This window comes from Lagopus leucura, unplaced genomic scaffold, assembly GCF_019238085.1.
Source record: "Lagopus leucura isolate 7727_CA_CO unplaced genomic scaffold, USGS_WTPT01 Super-Scaffold_100021, whole genome shotgun sequence".
Lineage (NCBI taxonomy): Eukaryota > Metazoa > Chordata > Aves > Galliformes > Phasianidae > Lagopus > Lagopus leucura.
Window position 1 is genome coordinate 6,349,417 of NW_024962274.1, and position 26,540 is coordinate 6,375,956.

At 39.7% G+C, this 26,540-nt stretch overlaps 1 protein-coding gene across 4 annotated transcripts in view; it reads right to left on the reverse strand.

Moving 5' to 3' along the window:
- AGFG1 (ArfGAP with FG repeats 1) overlaps positions 1-22,455 on the reverse strand; it is a 36,432-nt gene extending 13,977 nt beyond the window's left edge. For 3 of the 4 annotated variants that reach the window (XM_042878607.1, XM_042878606.1, XM_042878605.1), the window contains exons 1-5: positions 22,269-22,455; positions 14,182-14,275; positions 3,485-3,600; positions 2,787-2,949; positions 1,629-1,785 (exon numbers count right to left, since the gene is read on the reverse strand). In XM_042878607.1, coding sequence (XP_042734541.1) covers positions 1,629-1,785; positions 2,787-2,949; positions 3,485-3,600; positions 14,182-14,275; positions 22,269-22,435 — 697 coding nt within the window. In that variant the 5' untranslated portion in view covers positions 22,436-22,455. Of the gene's footprint in view, positions 1-1,628; positions 1,786-2,786; positions 2,950-3,484; positions 3,601-14,181; positions 14,276-21,779; positions 21,897-22,268 lie in introns of those variants that run through there. The other variant, XM_042878608.1, reaches the window with a different exon arrangement.
- Between the last annotated feature and the right edge of the window lie 4,085 nt (positions 22,456-26,540).

Sequence of the window (26,540 nt, forward strand, 5' to 3'; positions counted from 1 at the left end):
CACTTTCTGTACTACCTTTAAGCTTCACATTAGGCTTCACAAACCACAGCACAGTTTTTTTTAACCATTTTCCTGTCAGCTGCTACACTTAGTTGTGCTTCAATTGCAAAACCAGTAAATTACATTATTACTCAGATTTTGTGTTCTAGAAATTATTTACTTGAATCTGTTTGGGGTTCTAAAGCTTTCTGTAGGAGTCATGGGAAAGATCACAATGTAATAACTGAAACAGAAAATTAGTCATGACACCTGGACATTACTCAGAATTTTGATTTTTCAGCACACACTTTGACAAGAAATTAACCCAATCTTAATGCTATATTTATTCTAGAGCATTTATACTGTTCTTTTACCCATTCAAAAATGGACTAGAAGAGATACAGCAGTTTTACCTAGATTTGGAACACTGTACTGAAATATACCTAACACATGTGGCTTCTAGAATGTGGAAGTCCTGTTCAAGGTATACATCAATACAGATTAATTCAGTGCAAATTTGAGAAGAGTTAAGTGTCAACAGTAGAAATGTACAATATTGACCAGTCAGCACAAGTTTTCCCCACTTAAATACACCTTCAAAACAGTGATTAACATGAAATCTTATGGTAAGGATTTCACAAAACACACTGCAACAGAATTTCCTGCTCTTTATTACTGAATTCAACTAATTACGTATCATTTTTTGAAAGTTAATTTTGAGCAAGTCTTGGATGCTTTGCTCAATTCTTCAGGTGTATGACTGAAGCCCCCCTACTCACTCTTCCTTTCAGCTGTTAACAGTTTTAGGTTTCTGAGAATTCTCTCTTTTTCTTGTTGGCTTAGCAGCATTACTTTCTCTCAGAAAAACTAGATGAAAAGCTCATTCAGGCCAGGCAAGTAAAGGTACTTTCCCACAATTACAAAGCAAGTTCACAACAACATACTTCAGTGACTGCAGAATCAGCTTTTTATTTAGGATAGACTGCTATGACTCGAGATATTTGGCTGAAAATACACCCTGAGGGCTCAATATATTTTACTGAAGACATTCTTTAAGAATAAGAGCCTACTTCACCCAGTGAAGACGTGCTCAAGACTTGTTTACTCTCCCTGAAAGTAGAGAATACTACACATACAGGTTTTATTCAGTTTTCAAATAGAAACACAAGGTGGGGGAGATGGGGGGAAATCATTTTTTAAACTGAGAGTGCCTTTGTTTTTCCTGTAACAAATTAACAGATATTGCCAATGCATTTGATCTCTCTTAGTCTTTTGATTTGCTTTCTTTCCATGACTGCCCTAATACTTTTCAAAAAGAAAATTAAAGGTCTAATATCAGCTTCTTTCTACATTCTGTTACTCATCCTTTCTCCTCCAAAGAATTTGAAGTTCTGTCAGTAGGCAGAAAACGTTCTAATCATACATATCATAGAAAATAGCTACAGCAACTCCCACTCCAAAAAAAATAACAGGATTACCAGTATTTGTGTCTTCTATTTCCATATAGAAAGATTTAAATGTAATCAATAAAACACTCTCAAAGCACAGAAATTAGATATAGCTTGTGAAAAAGTAGAATCCAGAGTAATCAAAAATTAAAACTACGTTTTATACATACAAAAAAGGGATATGTTGCTCAGAACACTTACCTGTATGACTGTTAAAGTGTGCAAAATTAGCAAAATTTGCTGTTGCAGTTGACTGAGGAGCAGGAGCAGCAAAGATATCTGAGCCAAGGTCACTGAGAAGGTCAAATTGTTTCTTTTCTTGTTGCTGCTGTCCTTGAGACCGGCCTACAACAGGAGACTACAAACAACATCCAAATTAGCTAAAACCAAACTGATGTTTTACCAAATTGGCTTTTACAAAATGCTAAAGAGGACAGACTAAGCTTATTTAAGTCATTTATTCTTGAAGTTCAAGGTGCTGCATACAGCACAAACCTTTCTCTTGCAGTAGGAGGAAGATGTTACTTTACAATACTATGGCAGCTTTTAAGTGAACTCTGCAGCAGACTTTTGGATTAAAGTATCATACAAGGAGAAATTAGCAGCTTAAAAGCTGCAGTGTCAAAATTATGCACTTCCAACTGTAAACACTGTTCAAATGTGAGCAATAGAACTTTATTTTACAAGTTAGAAAATAGTTATTCACTGCATTCTGAAGAAGTTTTCAGAATTCAGCGTGAGGAAAATACTGAGGAACATCATAGGAAGGCTGCAAGCTCCAAATTTCCACTGTGAGTCTGTAAAAGGTCTGCTGAAGAACTGTCTGCACCCTAAAGGTAAAAACATTTTTTCAAAAGACATCTTTTCTTTAAAGTATGCACATAGTGTTGTTTGGCTTTATACAACAGCATACAGAGGCTTTCTAAACAACACTTGGTAAGACAGCCACAGAATACAGAGAAAGTAATAATGAACATGCATGTTTCTCACATATGTGCTCTTAACCATGAAATGAATGAATGTCAGCCATTTTGTTTCTTAAAGCAAAAAAATACTTGAAATGCAATGCACTAGATTCAGCATATTGACATATTTAAGCAAAAGACAATTGTAATTAGACTTGCCAGTCACTCAAAAAAAAAATCTGCGTTTTGAAAATAATCATGAAAAAAATCATTTTTATTCCTATAGAAACAACTTTAAATTTAGAACCCGATCTGTAAACAACTATATGCTTCAAGAAACCACATAAAATAAGCTTAAATGGTTATAATATAAAAGCTACTACTGCAAAAACTCCTATGGCACTGAACAAGAAAGAGATATACTACTGAACAGTTCTGTCCTTTTGTTACTCACCTGGCTAGGTGTGCCCTTGTTTAAGTGCAGTGCAGGTGCAGCTTCTCCCAAGAGAGATTTGAGGGGCTTCACCTCAGGCGTGCTGCTTGTACTACTAGCAGAAGACCCCGATATGGATGCATGGACTGATGCCACAACCTTTGCTTGCTCTGGAGGAACATACCTACATCCAAAGGAACAATTGTTTTTACAAGTTTAGCATGAAAAGTTCTGTCAAACATCCACCAGACTCAGGTGTGAAAACTGGCAGATCTCAGCTTTGCTGTTCTAACCACTAACCAAACAACAAACCATCAGTAGTTTGTAAAATGCCCAAGCTAAATGTCAGAATTTTTTTTATGGACTAGAATGCCAAGTCATTCATTTTTAAACTTATTTTGTTCGGAATACAAACCACCCACATCTTCTGTCTCTTAAGAAAAGCCTGTATGACTCCTACCTTTCAGGGCTGTTGAAATAGAAATGGCTTAAGATAATGTCATCAATATGAACTACACACTGAGAAAGTTCTTTAAATACTTTTTTCCCCTCTTGTGCTTTCCTTAGGATCTATGAATAAAAGTTCAATAAAGCATTTTACCCTTAGAGTTGTGCAATCTAGTCTAAAGAACACACAAAAGGGAAAGCACACTCAAGAATAACAGTCAATATTTACTTCTTGTCAGAAGCAAACACTGTAAATTGCAAAGCTATCTTACCATCTTTTCTTCTCATATTTTTCCTGTAGAAACTCCTTAACTTTCTGTGGATCCCTGAAGTCTGGAATTGCTGATGATCTATCATCAAATAGGCCTAGCCAAATCTGTTTGCACACCTTTGAAGATTAAAAATAAAGATGACTGGTTAATAACAGAAAATATCTTAGTTCAAAACCTATTGAAGTTTACAATTGCTAATGCAGTCAAAGCATTAGAAAGCGTGTGGCTGCACAGTTTTTGTTCCAGATCAAGCTTCTGGTGCAGCACGTTCTGGTCTAAATACTTGAAATCAAAAGACCATCTGTCTCTGCAGGGCAAGAGAATCCTAACATCCAATTTCACTGGAAAACATTGCTTTCGCAAAGTATTTGCAATATGTTTTCATAAAATTGTCCCTCCATCTGAATGCTTCTTATGATGAACTTTAGCCCTTCTGTTTCACTTATTTCTCTACACAGCATTACTTGTACTTCACAGTTTGGAATCTGTTGAAGCAGTTTATGTTATATCATGAAGTCCCAGACAGAAGCTTTAAAATATTCCGATTTTACTATTTAAGATACTGCCTGGATATAAGATTTTTATTTCATTTTAAACAGTCTTACCTTTCTCTAAAATTTAGATATCATTTTGGTATTAAATATTTTTAAGAGGCCATCTATTAGAGAAGAGGGAAAAAACTACTTTTTCTTTGATTTCATTTTTTAATTCCAGTTGTGAGTTAGAAGGAGTCAAACCAACTACAAAATACGTTTCAGCTTGAATTCCTGACAAAAAGGAAAGGTGACTGTTCTTGAAACCAAAAGACACAGAAGTTTTTGTACTGTTAAAAATCAGCACTTACAAATACTCCATAGGTAACCGGAACATACATCTGAACAGCATACCAGACATTAGCTAACCCCTAGAAACAGACACTGCCATTTTAGATGAGATTTCTTCCACAGAAGCAGAGTCAAAAGACTTACGATGCACACCTTTCTTCCCACACCATTTCTGAAATCATTCTGGCCATCCCTCTAAGCCTCCTACAACTGCTTTCTTCCATCCTTGCAATAGCATCAGGCCTTCAGCATCATCTCCAATGACCTTCAGAGGAAGCATGTACTCTAACAAGTATAGGAGCTGCACAGACTGACTGCCTTGAAAGCTGTCAAAAAAGGTATCAGCTGTGCTACTTTCACTACATCACTTTCCCAATACAGGCACTAACTCTGGTTGGGTGGGGGGCGGGGGGGAGTAGGGGGAAGGTGAGGGTGCAACTTTTTGTAGCCACTTCACTCAAATTGGAGCAACTTATCTTTGGAAACACTGGCCATCAAATTTGATCAGTCATTTCAAAGATTTATCTGGACTAGACAGACAGCATAAGTACATATTTCACATTTGACGTCTCAATTTCATTCAGCTTGATTAAATCTAATACTCCATTGTTTACTGGATAAGGGCAAGCAATGAGAAACATTTAAGAATCAAAGGACAGCTAAGTTAATGATTCAAATACTCATCTAAAAATAACATTAGTAGCCTCTATTTCAAAATAAGTTCATCAGTTATACAGTACTCATTTAACAACTATATTTCAAAGAATTAAGTTTAATATACTGTTCAGAGTTTGCAAAGAAACAGTCATCATTTACCATCTGGTAATAGATGAAATGAAACCAAAGGTAACTGTGTAATACTTCTTCATATGAATAGGTTACAAACCACAGACTTGGTTAAACTCAAAAGCCTGCCCTAAAATAACAGCTAGGAGCATGAAGCACTATTTTACACAGCAACAATCCTTCAGTCCATCTAAGCATTAATTCCACTGACAAAGTACACAAACGGAAAACATTTACAGGTCTAGCTTCAGAAATCTGTAGATGATGCTCTGATGTGGGCCAGCAGTAGCATTTTCACGTTTACATTTGTACAACTGTACCAACTAGCAGCCAGCTGACTGCTAGGAGCAGAAAAATCCTGTTCCTGGAAAGATACAGCAGGAATTGGTGTACTGGAACTCGCACAGTTGCTGTGTCCCCTAGTCCCTTCCCCAGTCCCAGTTTCAACATTTCAAGGAACATCCAGAAGCACAGATGGAAAGAGCTGTACCTAATTTTGGACAAGCCCCTGCTTTATCCTGCGACTCATACAAAGGGCTGTACACTGAACAGCAGTGTGCATCCAGCCTAAAATAAGATAATGAGCAAAAGAGGTGTTGCTCCCTACCCATTTCAGGCTGCTGAATTCTTCCCATTTCTTCTACTACACCAAAATCAGATCCAAGAAACTTATCATAATTGCCATGTCACTAGTAGCAAGGAAACTCACTGTGAGATCAACTCAAATTCAAACCACGGGGTTTTTTGTTGTTGTTGTTTGCTTTCATTTTTTAAGTTCCTCTTCTGCCTCATCTCCACCCTGAAGTGCCTAAGCATTCAGAGGGTGGAAGAATACTGCCTCAACTACCCCCTGAGCAATACTGGCTATTTCTAGGAGAAAGAGAGATCCTTTACAACTTTGGGTCATTACCAGCTACACAGCCAGAGGAGGCAACAGTTATATGCATACAAATACAATATGTATACAAGGAGGACTGCACTGTCCAAATACACTGCTGGTTTAAAATACTTGATGCAAGCTTCTTGAGGGAGTTGCTTCTTGCACGTTGAACCTTCAAGCTTCCAAAAACATTTCCTGGAGCAACTAATTTCTAAGCACTTGAACACAAAAGCAGTAACTGAATATGCCTTAAGTCATTCTAACAACTAATTAAACCTGGCGGGCACCCTTTATTGGCTCTCGGTCACCAGAAGCAAGGAGAAGAGTATTTCTAATACTTGTGTTAGAGGGGAATACCACAACACATAGCACCCAAGCAGAAAAACCCACATTTAGTCTCACATGCTTCAGCAAGCAGTGCTCATTTATTCAACAGTTTTCACTAATATTTCTACTACCGTTGAACTTTCACACACCTTAGTTTCTCTATATAAAGGATTTGTAGAGAGTAAATAAAATGGGCTGGAAATCTTAAATACAAATGAGTCTTTTTAGAAAGCCTTTTTTTTTTTTTTTTTTATAAAGCTTTAGTATCACATGAGAAACTAATAAAAGACACAGTTATGTCTATTTCTGTATGAAGTACCACCCAATGCTTTGAACATCAGCAGCCATTGGGAGCGAGCACAATAAAAGGCCTGTTATCTTTGCTTGCTTGCTAGTGACCTGTATGCTCTTTCTAGCTATACTTTTGTTACTATCATCTGACTCGACAGGGATCCACAATAACACATTGATTATGCTTCAAGCAAGCTGCAACAGACCATGGTCAGCTATCTACCAAAAAAAAAAAAAAAAAAAAAAAGCAGAAAGCTGCACAGTATTGTTATAATTTCCAAGTTTGATTTCATCTCACAAGGAAATATTAACTGTAGTCAGAGACAGAACTTCTTAATGCTGTAATTTGAAATAGTCACCTTTCTATCATATTAAGCTAAGAAGTTACTAATACAATAGCCGGTGCAATGCAGTTTTATTGACCAGATTATACTGTTTCTAAGCTATTTAAGTATTAGTCTTATAGGAAAGCTCAAGGAAGTGTGCTTTTTAAAATTAATGTTACATTATTTGAAGTTTAGCTGTGGTGGGGTATTCAGCACTTACATCTAGGGTATCCTATCACTCCACACTTACCAGTTTTTTAAATCTCTACATGAATTTGACAGCACTTGAGATACTACAAGATTAATCATTAAAAAAAAAAAGCAGAAAATCTGATCAGCAACTTCACTTGAGAACGCTCCAGTATGAGCTCCAGTTCTATGTTCCGTCTGGCCTGAGTTGCCTCAGGACACCTGGACAAATTAGCACACAGTCACTCACAGCAGGTGCTGACTTGTGCTCAGGCATTACCTCCAGCACATGGAAAAAAAAAGAATAGGTGCAAAAAGATGGCAGAGGGCACAGAAAGCTTCTCAAAAACATGCTTTACGGGTTTAGATGTTCTGTTAAAGATTTTGAATATTAACTTACTATAAGAAAAAAAGAGAGAATATTAAAAAAAACTATTTATGTGCTTTGGGATATCAAACCCAAATTCCTTGAAGATCACGTATTTTTTAAATAAACACCCAACTACCTCATACCTGAATCAGCATTGAAAGACTAAATAGGAAAATGCTACTGCCCAAGTTTCGAGATACATCTTAAGCTCTATTCTCACAGAATTACCTCCTCTTTTCTTTCTCAGACTGTAGTATATGAAGTAACCAAATCCATCACAAAGTTGCACAACTTCTCTATTGAGGTACCAGATCTGAAATGCTAAGGCTTCCTGAAATCCTTCTACTTATTCATTTTCTTGAGCTAGCCCTGGTTCAGCCGTTTAACAGTAATATTGTTCTTTTCAGAACAGCAGCACAAATTAAAGCTTCTGCTCAAAAGCTCTGTACATCCACTAAAAGCTGTGCTATACTCCTTTTGATAACCAAAGCTCTATTAAACAATATGCTCTTCTTAGATGAGAAGAGTCTGGCAAGTGAGAGCCAAGAGTAAACATTCAAGTTACATGGGATCCCCTAGAAACAGTGGAACATATCCAACAATCCATAATCATTGTCCACTGTCCCTGAAAAGTATAATTAGTTCATGTCCCACTGGGTCACCAATGCAGCAAGAAAAAAAGACATGCTGAAGTCACAATGAATAAGTGCATGCAGTATGTGAAAGTCCAGTTTGTTGAAAGGTTGACAGATGGAATACTTGAAGTTTTTCTTGCCTCTACTTCTCAGTGAATATCATAAGAGCTGCAAAATAACAAGATAAAGCAAAGTTGAGCAAACCTTGTGAAGTGACAATAATTAGAAGAAACCAAGACTCAGAATAGCTATCCTAGCGTGATTTTAAAGTTTGTGAGGACACTTACAACTGGTTTGGGAAGAACAGCATCTGTTCTCTGCCAACAAGCTCCAGACCTGTAAGGGACGTCATTAGACATTTGGCAACTAGATACTGGAAAGTGCAGAATTAGATCAGCAAGTACAGCATGCAGCAATAAGAGAATCACAACCAGCTTCAACCTACTCACCCTGACCTAGATAAAAACCCTGGAGGTAGAAAGGCAGAGACTGCAAGCTGACATAACTTATCACAAAAAGGAAAAACTGGGCCAAATGCATATACAGTATGGTCCCTTCCAACTCCAAGAACTCTACAATCCATTGGTTTTGTTTCTTTGTGTCTATACTCAACAACTTTTCTATTTCAGGGATAAACTCTTTCCTAGAATAAATGCATTTACCCACCTTCTTTCCTATACACCTTTTATAGTCCTACAGTTTGAGGGACTGCCTTTGTTTTCAGCTTCTGCACAGCGGACTAAAGAACTGACACTACTCACTGTGTACCTGGTATTTCGCAAAACCAAGCTGACCAGAAAGGCTTCTGGTTTAAAACCCAGCCTCCTACTTTATTTCTTACTTTTAGGAGTTCCAGACAGGGCTCAAAGCATACCAATTTATCTGCTTCTAGGTTTGGATAGTTGCATTTGGTGGTGATGGGAGGATAACTATAGATTCATGTGGTGGGGAGGGAAAGACGTACTAAAAACTGCTCACAGAGAAAACAGCTGTATCCACTCGATTCTGCAGAAAGCCTGAGAATTTCAGAGTTCAGCTACTTCTGTTTTAGTGCTATGTATTTCAACCACCAAACATTTCACCATGTCATAACTATTTCACTGATATAGATCTCCTGTGTGTGTGGGAAGGCAGATATGGGAGAAACAAAGGCCTTCTGCTTACACAACACATTGAGCCACCACACTTAAATTCCTGTTAGCCTAGCTATGCTAGTTAGGAATCGTACAGATTCAGTTAGGCCCTGCTATGCAGTAAAAGGCAACATGGCAAGGATAAATTATAGTAAGAGACGTACTTCTGCTGGGAGAAGCTATACTTTAAGTAGAAAACACACACTATTAGACCTATAGCAAAAAAGCACTTCTTGTTTAGACCCAGACAACCCACTGCATGGGAAGACTACCTGTGTCAGACTTGTTTAAAAAGCTCTAATGAGATATTACCTTTCAGCAGTCTGGTAAACACAAAATTAGATCTCTCCCTCCCCCCAGCAAAATATCGCATTGTGCACCCAATGTAATGCTGACAGTGCAAATAACTACAGATTGCTATACACCAGAACTATGTTCCGAAACATAACACTCACCACAGGAAGAAAGATTTGGAAACAGTTCCCTTATGTAAGCAAGTTATAGCTTTGTTTAGTAGTTCAGCATTTCTAATGTCAATATTATTCATTAATCTCTGTAGGTTAAAGGAATTTTATACTGTCAGTACACAGATTTCAAAGACAGTTTGGGTCCAAAAGCTACAGCTGCTTTCATCAGCACAGTCCATGCTAGCAAATCCTGCTAACAAAGACATTGTTCCACATGCAATCAGCTCATCCATCTCTATATCGTATTAACAGAACCAGGGATACACCACAAGGACACCTGACTGCACAGCTCATGCTGTCAGGACTCATCAGGGCCAGCTTGTTACTATTCTTTCCACTCCTAGTTTCTCAGCTACTTTCCACAGTCAAGAAAATTCTAGGGCAGCATTTTGTTCAGCCCGAAGACTAGCTTTGAACCAGGCCCATACTGCTACCAGTTCTGGAGTTCCAGATCCTCCTGGAATCTACAGAGCAGGAAACAGGAAACAAACACTTGCATCATACCAGCTACCATGAAGTAAATTAGCTCTACCCCAATCTAAAACTGGGCAGCAGGTACCATTAAGTAAGAGTCACAGGAAAGCATACTTAAGCACTGTTAAACTAATTTCAGGCAGCCGAGCACACCTGCACAGCATTCTGCTCAGTAACTCAGGTGAGCATCCATCCCAGAGCAAAACAGTTTTTCCAACTACAAGAACAAAGTCATTTGCCAGCATTACTAGGTTAGAATAAGCTATTGAGAAAAAGTATCTGGCAGACGTCAAAAACAGAAAAATTAACTATCACATATAGTGATATCATTATATCACTGTAACACTTTGCCTCCTATTACTATTTTTCATATGTGGTAGGAAGCTGCTGTACAGATATTCACAACTGCAACGTTAATGAGATGAGTACCATGGCTGTATACCACAAGCAGCAAGTTCACTTCCCACTAACACTGCTTTACTGAATCAGAGGTCTAATAAGCATCAGCTCTCCTTGAACGCTCGTAACAAAGTGAGTCTCCACACCATACACTCCTTAGCAAACCTACCATGAGGTATTAAAATACCTTCTATACTGCTCTTCATGAAAAGGAGAAAAAAATCCTACACAGACAAACAGAATTGTCTTTGTCCTTCAAAACGACTTCAGAAGGCACACAAGGAATATCAGCTTGAAGACACCTCCATTCTTGCCATACAAGTGAGCGCGCTGCAACGTTAGTAAAACCGGAGTCTGGGCGTCTACCTACAGATGAATAAGCACCACCAAAATACACATCTCTCCAAGTACAGCAAGGTTTGGCTTTGAACCCAAAGTAGTAAAAACTCAGCCAAAAGTTAACTTCACTAGGAAGATTCTCAATGAATATACAGGGAAGGAAGTAGTATCTCATGTTTTAAGAGAAGCTGCTCTGAATAGTCTCTTCTAAATGCAGTCTCTTTAGAGAAGCTTTCTAGTAAGCACAGCTTTAACCACGTGTGTCACAGAAGACAGCAATTTGTGACAACTGGGGAAAGTTACTATTTCAGGAACTAAGAAAACTTTACCCTTTGTTTTTAAGGGAACATCAACCTCACACAATACATTGACTCACTGACTTTATAAACAACTCCCTGAAGGACAGTGGAAAACTACTTCCTCCAAAAACAACTCACCACCTTAATAATGACTTTATCTCAGTGAAGGTTTGTTTAATGCGATTCTTGCTATTTTTCTTTCAACAGAGAACAAATTCCCTGTGCTACACCATGATCTATTAATCCAGAAATAGAAAAGTTTACTACAGAGGCCCTGGCTATATAAAAGTATTTTACACACCATAGAAAAACAGACATTAAAAACACTAACTTGGAATAAAAACTTTATTTTTCTTCCAGTTGCAGAACCAAAAAGCTCAGTGCTGCCAACATCCAAAACATTTAGTGATGGTACTTTGTTTCTTACTGATCTCTAAAACTCTGGACAGTTTCATGTCTGAAGAAGTTCAGATCAAAAAGTTTAATTCCTTAGCATCAGCACAGATGTCTATGTATATGAACAATCTAGACCAAAAAGAGGGTTTTTTGTCAAGTGAGATGAATTTCATCTACCTAATACTACCTAAGGTCAATACTAATACAAGAAAGTTACTACTTAACTACTACAACATACAGCATGAGGAACTGAAAGCATGCTTAATTAAGCTTTAAACTTCTAATGGTGCTTAAAGCAGTAACACTTCAGCAAGCAATCTTAACGACAACAGAGGCACATCTTAGTTACTGAGGTAGCTCAGTTAAATCATTACAATGTTTTGTTAATGACAGAAATGAATACTACAAAGACATGTGCTTCTTGAAACAGTATGTCATTGCAGATATCTCAAGTGTATTTACGTTGACAGTAAATGATCAATAAAATAAATCATAATTGCAGGGTAGTCAGTTCTATAATGAAAAGGAGGAACTATGCTGATCAACCGTGTTAGGACAACTTCTGGTTTCAAATCAGTGAAAAAAGTCATCACATTCTCTAGCCATAGCAGATTTGAAAAAAAAAACTGAAATAAAAACAAATACAGGTGTGTGTACGTATATATAAGCTGCTCTGAAAGTAATGCCTCCTATTTATTTCCATGGAACCTATAACAGATACAAACTACACAATATCTGTTTGATAGAGCAAATGCTCAGCTACAAAACACTGTTTTTCAGCACAGTCACCACCAGGAGCCACGCACTTTCACCAGTAAGAAACAAGAGACCACACATCACACTCATAGAAGTCTGCACTAGCGAAGGTACCCCATTGCTGCTGTCATCGCTGCTGAAACACACCACCCACCACCTCACTGTGCTCACATCCACTGTTGGGTCTCATTCAGCAAGTGCTGATGAATGCCAGTGGGTACCATTTCCTCCTCACGGAGCAGTTCAGTTCTGCACCTTTGTTTCATACACACTTCTATTGTCCAACATCATTCTGTCAGACATCCCTCTGCTGCCATCTGCCACATGGCAACAAAATGTAATGAAATACTGGCAGGAAGATTCAGCCTCTACTGCCATACCACCAACATCCACCTCTGATATCGTGGGCCAATACAATAAGACAGGCAGCATTACTTTTGGAGCAGTCCTCAACTATATACACACATACAAATACATACATGGATGCATACTTTAGACCTGTGCATACATATACATATATGCTCATATGTTTTCCTTTATACTTGGAAAATGTAAACTCTAACATTGCTTTACAATCTAATCTTATGGAAAGAGACTCCTATATACTTTACCTAGACTCACAAAAGGTTCTTTATTGCTCTCCTTATGCAAAAAGTCAACAACATGCTGTAATATTTACATTGTTAAACAGCTTTAACAAACCATAGCAATTTCAAAAAGCTACTCAAAGATATTGAGAAAATGTTGTACTGTCAGGCAGTTTAGACCCCATTCCAGCTTTGTCCAGAGCAATCACCCACTGAACAGCTAACAACTAAGTCATTTCAACAAGTAACACTTATTTCTTAGGACAGGAAAAGAAATTGCTACTTGTATTTTCATTCTTAAAGCTGACAGTTATGAACGAGGCTAAGTTTACAAAAGTTGAGTGTCAGCATTTTAACTAATGATGAGCTTTACAAGAACACGTTAGTACAATATTCCACTGACTACAATCAATAACTCTTCTGAAACAGAATACAGATCCTATCAAAGTGAAACAGAATCTTTCCATATTTGGAGTAGAAGTCGCCTCCAACTTCTTAATGTTCCAGCACAGTATTGAAATGCAAACCTCATCCACAAATTGAGGACAGCAACAATGGAATCCAGGGTTTACATTCTACAGAGGGCCCTATAAGATGCAATCCAATCTATACCAGATTTCATTTTCATTTATTAAAAAAAGTAAAATAAAGACAGTACACTAGAACTTCATTTCTTCAAAGCTGACACAAGTCCCTCTAAACATACAAGATCATCTAATCCTTAGAGGAAATAATGTCTCCTTTTCCTTTCTCCCTTCAAGGGCCTTCAAAATACCATTATATTTTAATTGAAGAAAAAGGCTATTGAAACTATTGTAAGGCTTCCTAGCACCTACCCCACAGAAATACATCTATAAGCAATTCATTCATGTTTGCCATGGTTGATTCTTTCAGGAGATGCTGCTGCAGTCAGCCTAAAGGTCTGGACATGCAGAGTTTAAATAAATGCATAGTGCCTAACCTCAAGGAAAAGGAGGAAAACCTGTCTCTTAAGATCTGACCATGTGAACCTAGGCTGGTCAGGCTAGGTAATAGCACAACATTCTGATCATCAGCTACTGAAGTGAAAAGAGCTCCTTAGGAGTATCACTTCAAATGAGCTTAGCTTCAAGACTCCTGAGTACTTGTTACTTAAAAAACCTCAGGTTTTGTTTAACTACTATTTCAAAGTTGAATATCAGAAATGCTTATCACTTGGTATTCTGTAATTAATACTTACTTCATTTCCATGTTTCTGCAGAAATTCTATTTCCTGTTGTGTGAAAGTTGTCATTGAAATTGACTTCACTCTGTGGGGTGGATTCAAGCCCCGTCTAAAAAAAGAATGAAGAAGTATTTTGTCAGTATTCAGGAAATTCGTCATCACACAATCACTTTTAACATTACAAACTGAAGCCAACTCATCTCAAAACTGCATTCAGAGTGCAAAGTCAAATAACTGAATTTTAGAGATCAAAGTTGCACATACAAACTTATGAGGACAATTATACCTCTTTTGAAACCTTTATCTGTTTCCACAAACTTGTTCATCTTTTCCTTTACATCTCTCAATCTTGGGTCCCTCCATCATCATTTTCTTGCCCTCCCAATGCTCTTTCACTTGACCCCACTCTAACTGGAGTAGATTTCTGCCTGCTAGATTTCCCAGCTCAGATTTTTTTCCTCTTGCTCTAACCTCCCAGAACCTTTTTCTAGCTTATTTTTTGCCCCTCTGTCCACAGGTATGTCATCTTCCTTCTGAACATCACAAGTAACACCAACAGAAGAAAGTCAAGTTTTCGATTGTGCTCTCAAAACAGTGGAATAGCTGAAAGCTGCAGCAGCTCTGCCTCAGACAAAGATGGGCACATTCTCACATCCATACACTGCTCAAAGCAGGACTAAAAGAAACTAAAAGTCAATTTTGTTGCCAAAGCTTGATACTGTCAAAACCAGTTCAGTCAAAACGTGCAAGCATAGAAAAATCCTGCTGAGTAACACAGCCAGTGTAAGAAAATGCTTTCCCTTCAAGCTTTTTCCTTAAGTACATGCTAAGTACTGCTTTTTGCCCACAAATACTCGCAATTAATATCAAACTGTGTTTTGTTCAATGAAAGGAAGAACATTACAGCCCACATATACCAAACAGTGGGGGCACCAATAGGTAGTACAGCCGTGTTACCTTAATCACATCTAGATTTTTTTTTTATATTGTCTTAAAAAGAACATACACTAAGTTAATTATGAGATAACCACAAAATATTGCACTCTCTATGCATGCAAGAAGGCCGTCTCCAGAGAAGATGAGAAATGCTCTACAGGAATGTAATACAGGGCCAGCAAATGGCTAACAAATCAACTGATACAGTTAGCTTTGTTGCTTATATTTGTTATTTATTTATTAATTTAATTAATATTAAATTTTAATTTAATATTCATTAATTGGCAGTTTGGTTCAGATTGCCTTTAGGAATACAAACCACTGACAACTAATTTAAGCTGAGCAGCAGTTTTGTTTAAACTCTGATTACTCCAGGAATGTTAATTATGATGTCACTGTTCTCCGTCCAAACGAGAAATGATAGACCTACTTTGCCCACTTGATTAATAAAAAGTTAATCTTTGTAGATAAGTTTAAAAAGTAATTTTTTTTCAGTACTGAAAAGCCTAACAGAAAAACCTATTGTAAAGTTTTCATGCAAATTCACCTTGCTGTCTACATGCACTATAAAATGTCGATGCTGATTCTTGTGTTTAAAAAAAGGATAGAGTTGATTTCCACATGAAAAGTTGGATACTGCTAGGAAGGCTAAGCACGACATATAGCTTAACCACTACTTCAAAAACTGTAGATTTAAGACGCTCACTGTTCAAAACACTTGGGTAAACACAAACAGTTCATTGTACCTTGCCAAGACATACATGAACTTACAAGTACTGGAAAAACAGAAGTCACACATGAACCTACTGGCCTATGAAAATTAGTTTCACAGAATGTTATTTGCCTAAAGCAAATTTTTTTCAAACCTGAACATCTAAAATTAGACTCCACAGTTCAGTATCACAGCAAGAAGGCATGAGATATTTAAGTAGGAAAACACATGTACCTGCTCTACACTGATTTATTAGGGCTCTCACAGCTTTTAGGAGAGCATAAGTGCGCCATCAGTTCTGTTAAGCACCACGCTAAGCACATTTAAAGCACTGTACTAGATGGTGTTCAGCCTGACTAGAGGCTTCCAACACACCCCACCACCTCTCTCCAGTGCAGACTGCTCTCCTGTTTTAAAGTTTGTGTTATAAAGCTCAAGATGCCCGGATTTACAAGTTATGGCTGCAATGTACAAGAAGACAACTCATCTCTTCTACATCCTTCTGTTAAGGAGGGAAATACGCCCCATCCCTACAGGCCAGAGCCTAGCACAGAAGCATCTGATGTCTTGCATGATGGAAGAGCACACCACTGAATCACTGATCTAATAAAACGTGACATTCTGAACTTTAATGGTCAGAAATACAAAGTTATTGATCAAGCTGCATTATCATGCATGAGTAACTCTTAAGTTCATTTAAGATGGCCAGGGGTGGGAGAAAGCCTAAGAAGACCTTCTCGCATATTGGAAGTGCAAAAGAAATCAGCCTAGACCAAAGAGTTCAAGGGGCTGTACTGCACAGCATGGAAATACAACCCAAAACACATGCACAGTTTCTTGATAAAATCACTTAGATTTTTACAATCAAAACATCTTAAAAACATTTTTAATATGATTTACTACTACTAGCAAGAGTTACTTTCAAACATGCTATATCCATGAAGCAACTAGAATCTCCCTAGAACAGTCCAGTTACTGGATTTAGAAAGGAGAAGTCAAAACAGAAAACTAAGTACTAAAGCTCTGGCTCGCAAGTCCTAAGCTATATTACCCTTCCTTGCCTACAGGAATTACAGGTGATTCACAAGCAATTCAGATACCTCCAGGAGAAGCTTAATGGTAGACAGCCAAGTACAGTTATCCCTTAAGAGGAATTAAGGACATTTTTTATCCAAACATAGAAAACAAGAATTTACCTAATACTTACTTTGTTTCTTTTATATATTAGGCGAGCACTTTGCACAGTTCTAATGCATCACAGTACTCCTATTTAACTTTAATTCCTATTTAAGGAGACAAATGAATTATAATCCTTTAGTCAGAATAATAATGCCTAAACTCAAATTGACCCCAAACATATATTTGTAACCCATACAGGTGCAGCAGTACCAGTTACTCCTTTCTGTGCTGCAAAGCTCCTCAGGATGACACTACAGCGCTTAATCCAGATCGCAGCCATCTCCTCAGAGGCACTCGGGAAGGATGACTGAGTCAGATGACCATTCTGCCAGGCTGCATGCAGCCAGCATGCCACAGCTACAGCATCCCACACTTCCATCCTGCTCATGAATACAAGCTTCATACTCAGAAATGATTATTCCTGCAGAACAGCACTGCAACCAGAACCTCCAGTTCTGAGACTGTCCTACACTGACTTGGTCCATGCTGTCAGTGATAGTTCATCAGCTGGATACTATGGCAAACAGAGCAAGGTTGTCCTCCAGCAAGTACTGTTAGAACTTGTGCTCTAACAAAGGAAGCTTTAAGGCCAGCAGCACAAGACCACAAAGTCTGGGGATTTAAACATTCAACATTTAAGACACCATCAATGAGCACCAAAGGTCTGATACTAATACAATTTAGAGCAAGTTTATGTTGAACTTGTGATTGTTGGGAGAGCAGCCGTTTCTGTGCTCTTCTCCAACAAATGTCAGCAACATTTCAGAGAATACCAGACAGGGCTGGAACACAAGTTTCTATTTATAAATGCTTAGAAGTGGGCTTTGTTGGTTGGGATAGAGGGGCACTTCCACGGGAGGAATGGTGGGCAGATGGTTATTCAACACCATTAATGTCGCCCTACGTCAGATTCTAACATGATCTCAGGTCTAAGCCAGCAAAATCTGATCCCCAAAGAAGAGGGAAGTTACTGAGGCAAAGCAAATGCGAGGCCCTTGCACAGAACCCTACATTCCTATGTGCCTGAAAATGAGTTTTGGAAGCCCAGTGTCACCACACTCATTGTTATTTCTACGCTATTGTTATTAGCAATAAGTGAATATAAGCAGTACTGACCATTCTGGGTACTTGAAGACTTCCCTGGAGACCTTCCACCATCTCACAAGTTCACTTCATTTTTAACAGCAAAAGACTTACATATACAATCAAGGTTAATTTAGCCTTTTTGTTGGACTAAAAAAAAATCCTTCCTGAGCTGCACAGTATTTACCATGGCACAGACATTTATCTAGCTTTCCAGCCAGCACATAGAAAAAAGAATGAATGTATAGATACATAGCACAGAGCCATTTTCCAATGATGATAAGGAAAAAAGAGACTGGGAAGCTACGCCAACAGTCAGAACCACCTTCACTCTAGCACTGCTCATATAGACATTTTAATTTCTGCAGAATTCTTCTGGAGAAAGGGACAGCAAACCACAGCCATTACACAAAGATTTATTGTTTAGTCTGTTACTGGTATCAGCCATTAAACACTCCAATCTGGCTGATACAGAAGTCCCTCAGCCAGAAAGTTTTAACATTTCAAATAGGGATATTATAACCAGCCAACAGAAGGCCACATCATCCAATAACTGTAAGAAATTGGATAAAACAGCTTTTTCATTCCCCACAGTAACAATATGTTCTAAATATTCTTACTCGCTCCTTCCTGCAAGCCAGGAGTGCCAGCATCTGAATGAGAAAGTTCCCCAGGAGGTTGGAGGGGGGAGAAAGAGTGGTGCCAGGGAGGGGAAGGGTAGAAGAGGAGTCCAGATGATCATCAGCAGATTTTTAGAAAAGCTATCCACCAGGCAAGGGTACATCAAGAGTACAGAAGTGGAAGTGGACTCATAGTCAAACAGGTAATCTTTTATTCAGTAATTTACAAACACCTTAATTTTTGATAACTAGGAGAAAGCTGAGCAGGAGAGCTGCTTGAAAGCAAAGACATACAAGAGACAGCTGAGAAACAAGTCAAAACAGCACGTGATCAAGACAAAGAGAGGATGTCACTATCAGCAGAATACACTACGGCATCCAAAAACACTAGACATCACTACCAAACATAGTGATGTGATGTGTATATTTCTACACATCTTGAATTCTTTTCCAACACCAAAAAGCAGGATTGGGCACTGCTTCCATGATTCTATGCAGCTTTCCTTCCGTAGAAAGAGTGATTAAACAAGGGGACAAGCAGAGGTATTTCAACACTATCCCAAGCCACTACCCAAATTACTGTGCATGAACTTTCTCCTGCATCCTCCATTTCGTACAGCTCGGACTTTACTCTGGTAAACTCAATCTGCTGGGAAAACTTAAGTCCTGCATATTACGGAAAAAGACCCCCACTATATAATGAGCAACTAACTTGCTGTGATTCACCTTCAACATTTAAGTCAGAAGCAGACCTTCTTAAACTCGTTAGTTCTTTGCCATGTTCAGCAGCACTCGAACAAGCTAATCAGACTCTCTTGGAAGCATTTTACAGTCATGGCTTTCTTAAAACTAGGTCTGGTAACAAATAGTGTTGATATCTTTCTGTACACAGAAGCGTTAGTAGAAACCACTAGAAATTAATGACAAATCCCACACGAAGGCTTTGGGTTTGAACAGACTGAATAAACACCTCAGAAAACTTCCAAAAAACCCTATTCAGATATCAGACTTCTGAAGTTTAGAACTGTATCTAGAACAACACACCTGTTGAAGTTGATACTGATGTTAGCAACCACACATTAGAATTAACTGAGTAACCTTTCTGAAGGAGACTCGTTAACTATCAGTCTTTTAATCTTGCACTGGGCATTTTGCCCTTGAAAAAAACAGTCTACTTACTCCAAGAATACTTCCTGTAACAGACTGGAAAAAAAAGTTAATTAAAACAGGAAGCAATGAAAGTCATTCACATAGCATACAGGCAAGACCAAGTAATAATAACATTATAGCCTTACAGTAAAGCAAGTATTATGAGGCAGAACGCAAGCAGCCATTAAGAACTACAGAAGCAGCAAGACTTTTACGCTCATTTGCCATTACGTGGTTTCTTCCCAAGTCATTCCCCTGCACTGTGGAACTCTCCATTGAAAAACATTTGGAAATAAACAAGTTGCCTGAAGGTCTGTTCCAACAGAAATGTTTAAGAACAAACAAACAAAAAAAACAGTTTCTAGTGGTGAGGCAGGACTTCTCTATCTCCATGCTGTCTCATTACCAAGAAAAATATCCCACTGCCTAGGTTCTAAGGTGTTAACAGAAAGGATGGATGATCTGCATACGCAATTCATGAAAGTGTTTCCATGTCAATATGAAAGGAACACAATTTTATTTCAGTAGAAAAAGTCCTCTTAACAGTCCTTTGTACTCTCTTTAAGCATCTATGTTACTAGCTATAAGAACTAAAATCATTCTTTAACAGAAACACTGCACATTTGGAATAATAATATTCTAATAAAATGCCAATTGATAAGCATCTTTCAGAAGAAGCCTTACTTTCTTCAAGCACAGTAGCAACCAAGTGATAGCTAACTTAACAGCAAGTGACAGCTGTCCCTTGCTCGCTTGCTGTTTCATTGCATATCCTTCATGTTACTGTAAATTGGACTATGGACATTAGTGGACCACACATCACAGCCAACAGATAGAATGAACAAATCCTCCCAAAGCCACACAAAATATCTCAGCAGCACTTGTGATACATTTCTTAAAACTAAGAAGCCTGGAAAATAAAGAATATTCTCATTGAGCACTTTTGTTGTGCTGACAGTTTAACCAGTAAGAACATGTGCAACCATTAAATAAGCTCTGTGCAGTAGCTTAAAATAGTTTCACATGCCAGCACAAATAACAGTTTGCTAGCATAGCAAACAATAGCCAGGGCTGGCTGATTAAGTGCCATGTGTAAGTCAAAAGCAAGAGACTCTCTTCAGCTTCCCAACCTGAATATATTTTCTATATGCAAAAAGTCTACACAAAGCAGGGGGAAAAAAAGCCTAACTAGCTGTGTGGTATAAAAAGCAGTTTGTTCCATGTGAATCCAGCACAGAACTTAACATGTTTGCTTTGTTTTGAGTCTTATTGTAATTAGCAACTTTGTTCTAGAACACAGAGTGCTTGAAGGACCTACAAGGGGTACTCAGTCCTTCTTAGTCAGGGACAGGACTTCATTCAGGTTCCTACAGATGTTTTACAAACAAAAATAGGTATCCTCTGACATACCACATAGGCCAATTCTTTGATCCTGCTCAATGCCACAGAAACACAAACAAGCAAAGAGACTTAACTAAGCAAACAATAACATTGAAGTCAGTAGGCTTTTTCTCCAACTTATGTGTATGTGACTGACATCCTGATGACACAAACTGAAATTCAGAACTGACTGATCTCCACCAGTTTAATTTCATACACACTCCAAGGAGGAGGAAGGGTGGGAAAGGGAGGAGGAGGACCATGCAGGAATGAGGAACAGGAAAAAATGCAATCATCTCCTTCATCAGAACCAATTCCTTTGTCAGAATTACATATAAAGTTCACACAAAGTAATGAAAGATTAAAAGAAAAGTCAACTTTTTCTCATCAATCCTATTAAACCTGCTAAGGCTGGAGATTATGCTCCAAGCTACAGCATAGAGTCGTCTTAAACTAACGGCAAGCATCTACGAAAGGCCAAACTGGTGACCTAACACTGAAGCACGATTTTTCAACGCCAAAAGCACACGTTCACAACAGGATCGTCTGCCCACATCTTTCGCGTCACGAAAGCGAGCCGCTGGGCCACGCGTCTCCTCTGGTCCCAGAAGCGTTCTCCCAGCACTTCCCTACATCTTCAGGCGCGCTCAAGGCTTCGTTCTGCCGCCGCTCCCCCGCCCCCAATACCGGAGCAAAACGCTTACGCTCCCTGCGCGCAGGAGAACACCTCCTCGCCAGCAGGGATAAAGCCAAGGCCACGCGCGGCCGCCACGAGCCACCGAGCCGCTGCCCGCGGGGCGGACTTTAAGCGAGCGGCTCCCAGAGAGCCTCCCGGCCGCCTCGCCCGAGCAGCGCCGCGCCGGCTGCCGCCCGACGCGGCCCGGCGCACGAAGGGCCGCCCCGGGAGAGACGTCGCGCCGAGCACTCGGCCCGCGTCACCGCCGCCCCGGAGCCGCGGCCAGGCCGAGCCGGGCCGGAGGTCAGCCCGCGACGGCCGGGCCGGCGCCGGCCGAGGGACCGCCCCGAAAGCTCCCCGCACTCACAGGATGCCGGAGCAGGAGGTGCACACGAAGCTGCCCACCGTCATGTCGGTGTAGGTGGGGCCGCGCTGGTCGCAGTCGAAGCACTTGCGGTTGGGCGGGAGGCTGCTCATCTCCCGCAGCAGCTTCAGGTGCTTCTCCTCCTGCTTCCGCTTGGCGCTCGCGGCCATGGCCCCGCCGGCGAGGGGACGGCCCGGCACGGCGCCGGGCCCCGCTCACACCCCAACGGCGGCGGCGCTCCGGGGCCCGGCCGGCCGGCGGGAGAGGAGCCCGGAGCGGGGAGGGGTGGGGGGGCGGGGGAAGGAAGAGGAGGAAGGGGCGGGGAGGGCAACCGGCGCCCGCCGCTGAACCGGGGCGGGAGCGCGGCGGTCACTCACGCCGGCTGGCGGCACCGCGAGAGAAGGAGGAAGGGGGGGGAGGGGGCGGAGAAAGGAGAGGCCGGGCGGCGCCTGGCCGAGGGCAGCGGCGCGGAAGAGGCCGGCGGCGGCGCCGGGCCCGGGGCGGCTGAATGACGACGAGTCCAGGCGGAACCTGCGCGACACCTTTATGAGATCAGGCAAGGAGATGGCGGCGACGGAGCGGCGGGGCCGAGCGTACTCGACGGCCGCAGCGCCCCCTGTCGGCTGGGAGGACGCACTCCATCCCGCCTCTGACCCCGACCGGGGGGGTGGATTGGCACCGCTGGCGGGGCTGCGTTACCCGGCGTGACCCAGCAGGGCTTCGTGGCGGGAGAGGGGAGGGGGCGGTTCTGTGGAGAACCTCGGTAGGAAAACCTCAATAAAACGAAGGGTTTGGCTCTGGCGCTCTGCACCGCCCTTTCCCCCCTCGCCCACTCTGTAGTAAGGCGCGACCGTTACGGGCATGCTGACCACGTCCCTCAGTGCCACATCGCCACAGTCCTTCAACACCCGCAGGGACGGTGACCATTGCCTCTCCCCTTCTTCTAACAAGAATTTTTTTCCCAACATCCAGCCTGAGATTTTCACCAGGCAATTGTAGGAAGAACATTGTAATCTATCTGTGACTTCTTTGTTGCTGGCATCAGACATACACAGTTTCCCCTTGCGAATTTCTCTTTCCAACTGGATGCTTTCCCCGTGAAAGGGAAGGAACAGCTAATAGTCACATGTAACTGCTCCCACTCTTAAGAAACCCTTGGCTCTGGCCTAAGCTCAGAGCTCAGAGCTGCCACTAAGATACAAAGTTGTTATCTATCTGAAGGAATGTCTTCAGTGCAAAATACTTTCAAGGAAAAAAACAACTATCGATCTAATTTATTGTTTTGTAACTCAGAGCAACGCTATGCATGATTAGAATACTGTAAGCTTTAATGGTTCCCTGTGCTGTGTATTTATGGTCAGATCTTGGACATCTGACATCAGTATTTGTTATCACTGAGCAAGATCTGATTTGCTCTATTTTCCTCATACTTTGACTTTTCCTCATAGTTTTGTTTGGCTGGTTGGTTGGTTAGGCTTGGTTTGTTGTGTTTTAGTTAAAATAATAATAATAATAATAATCCAGGACTAGTGTTCAGTATCAGTAGTTTGGCATTCCTCTGGTACCTCAGGAATTGCTCGTTTACATGACCTGATCAACCAGTCCAAAGCTCTTATATCCAGGGTGTAATGCACTGATCTGAAATATTCCTAATGCAGATGGCAGGAGCCTATTATAGTGAAAAATAAACTAAAAAATCACTATATAGACACAAGTGTATAAATGGCATTCTTAAAAGTAAATATGGAATATATCCAGTCTTGGAAGGACCAAATTCTTACTTGTCTAATTTCTAAGCTCTCTCTGAAATGCTGATATTCTTGTTATTCAGAAGTTTTCATTTTGTTGCCTCCATTGAAGCACGCTTTGAAACACTGGACATTTTTTCAGTGGCTTCAGTGGCCTAAAGCAAATGACCTAAATTCAGAAGAAAAATAAAAAGTTTAAAGGTCAGAAATCAAGGTCTTTTTCTTGGAAAATACTTTGGAAAGAGGGCAGTGATTGGCTGAAAGATCTGCGGTAGCAGGAAGCTGCTGCATACAAGTTCAGTTTCATTTCAGTGAGAACCAGCCCATAAACCACTGACAGAGTCAGAGGCGCTTTGTAACTGAGGTGAAAATGTCCAGCTCTGCTTGCTTGTGTCATGAATATCATATAGGAACAGTTGGTAATAAAAATGATACCATTGTCACTGATGCTTTCATTTCCATTGACGTGTAGAATGGAACTCACAGGAAACATGCCACTACTATTTAAGTCAATCACAAAGTTTAATAAGAAGAGTCTTATGAGTTTTGTATTATGCTAGAGACAAGAGCAAGCTCTAATTTGTTTCAAGAAGAAACTGTTAAGATGTTATTTGTGACCAGCACCAAGATGGGCTTATGTTAGTAGCTAAATGACATTTTAAACATTAAGTTTCATTAGAAATCACTTTTTAAAAAGTATTGAGTCTCTCTAATGTATGTCTTATAAAGCGAAGTTAGACCAGGAAACTAGCTACATCAGCTTTCCACCTGTTCCATCTCCCCAGAAGCAATAAGTAACTTGTGCTTTTCTTCCCTTTCTATGTTTGACTGGTCACAGCTAGGGCTACTTTCCTCAAAGCAGAAGGATTGTATTTTTTCTCTCAATTACTAAGAGCAGAAATAATACACACAAATAATAATAAAAAAGTAATTTACTGTTCAGCTTTACTATTTAATTTTCTGTTACCTGACATATTTTTCTGCTTCTTAGTCCTAGGACCTTAATTTTCATTCCTAATTCTCTGTTCAAATTTGTTCTTCATTCTCTCCTCCTAATGATTGTACTTTTGCTTTTGTGGTTTGAAATATACTGACCAGCTGTTTTCTGAAAGAGCTTAATCCCTGCTGCACCTGCTGCAGCATTCAGCATCAACATTAATTTATTAACAAAAGGTGAAACAACGGCTTCTTATACTCAAACCGTTTCTGTTTATATTAAAAGGCAAAAAAAAAAAAAGAAAAAAAAGAAAAAAAAAGAAAAAAAAAAAAAGACAGCACCCAAACTTAAAAGTTAGCCTAATGATTTCTGAAAGACACTGCTTCAGTAATCCCTTAAATATGGGCTAATAGGGTATAAATTATAATTTATGAGTGTATAATCTAGGGCACTTATTGTCAGGACCAAAAGAAACAAGTGTCTAAGAATGTACATCTGGGAGATGAATAAGACATCCTGTTTGTCACTGGGATTGAGGTCAATAATATCCATTTTAAAGCAATTAACCCAGCAGGCTAAGTGATGTGGAAATTATCATGCTGAAAGACTAATGGGCTATTAAATCCATCTTGCTTCACTACTGATGGGTATACAAAATTAATCCTGGGATTAGGTATATTGCATCTGTGGTAAACTGCCACTGCAAGATTTGTACACAAAGCGTTTTCTGAAAAATGCTAAGAAAGATCACAGCAAGTTTATCTGACAGGAATATTCACTGATTTGCTCTGTTAAAAATTCAGTCAACCGAGCATAAGTTTGTGTGATTTTATTTAGCAGCATCTTTTTGTTGATGAATAGATACATTTTAGCAAAAGATCAAAACAGTCACTGTAACATTCTAACAAATCACTATAGATTGTTGACAGTTACTTAAATCAAGAAAATTTACCTGTGGGAAATGGTCAAACAAACATGATTGAATTACATAATTGTGTTTCTTTGAATTGTCATTTCCCTTCAACATTTTTTATCCACTGCTATGGCACTAACACAGTAGGAAAGGTAAAAGATTGATAGCCCAGCATCTATTTACACATAACAGCTGTTCATGGGAAACAGGCCTCACAACAAAAAGAAAGGTTCAGCCACATCAGGTTGTTGCTTTTTTGTAATGCACGTCAATTGTTTGTAGTTTTTTGGAGCGTTCTGTTCTGGTAGTATGACATACACCTAAATCCTTTAGAGGAATATTGGCTGGGGAGTTATTCTAAGCCACCACAGGAATGGAAGTCTGAGATTCAAAGCAGATGTGCTGGCTCTCAGCATGACTTGGAGGAGTTTGAAGGCATGGGGCAAGAGGCACAAAAACAAGAGCTAGCAGAAAAGTGGGAAGTATAAAGACTGTATATATATATATATATATATATATATGTTATCAAAAAGAATTATTCTTTAATCTGCTCCCTCCCCAATTTATTGCTTCATGCATTAATGTATGTATTAACCAAAAAGCTTTACAGTGTCCAAGTGAGACAGATCAAAGCTGTGTAGGCTCAGGTATCAGGAGTTAATAGCAAGTCACATACT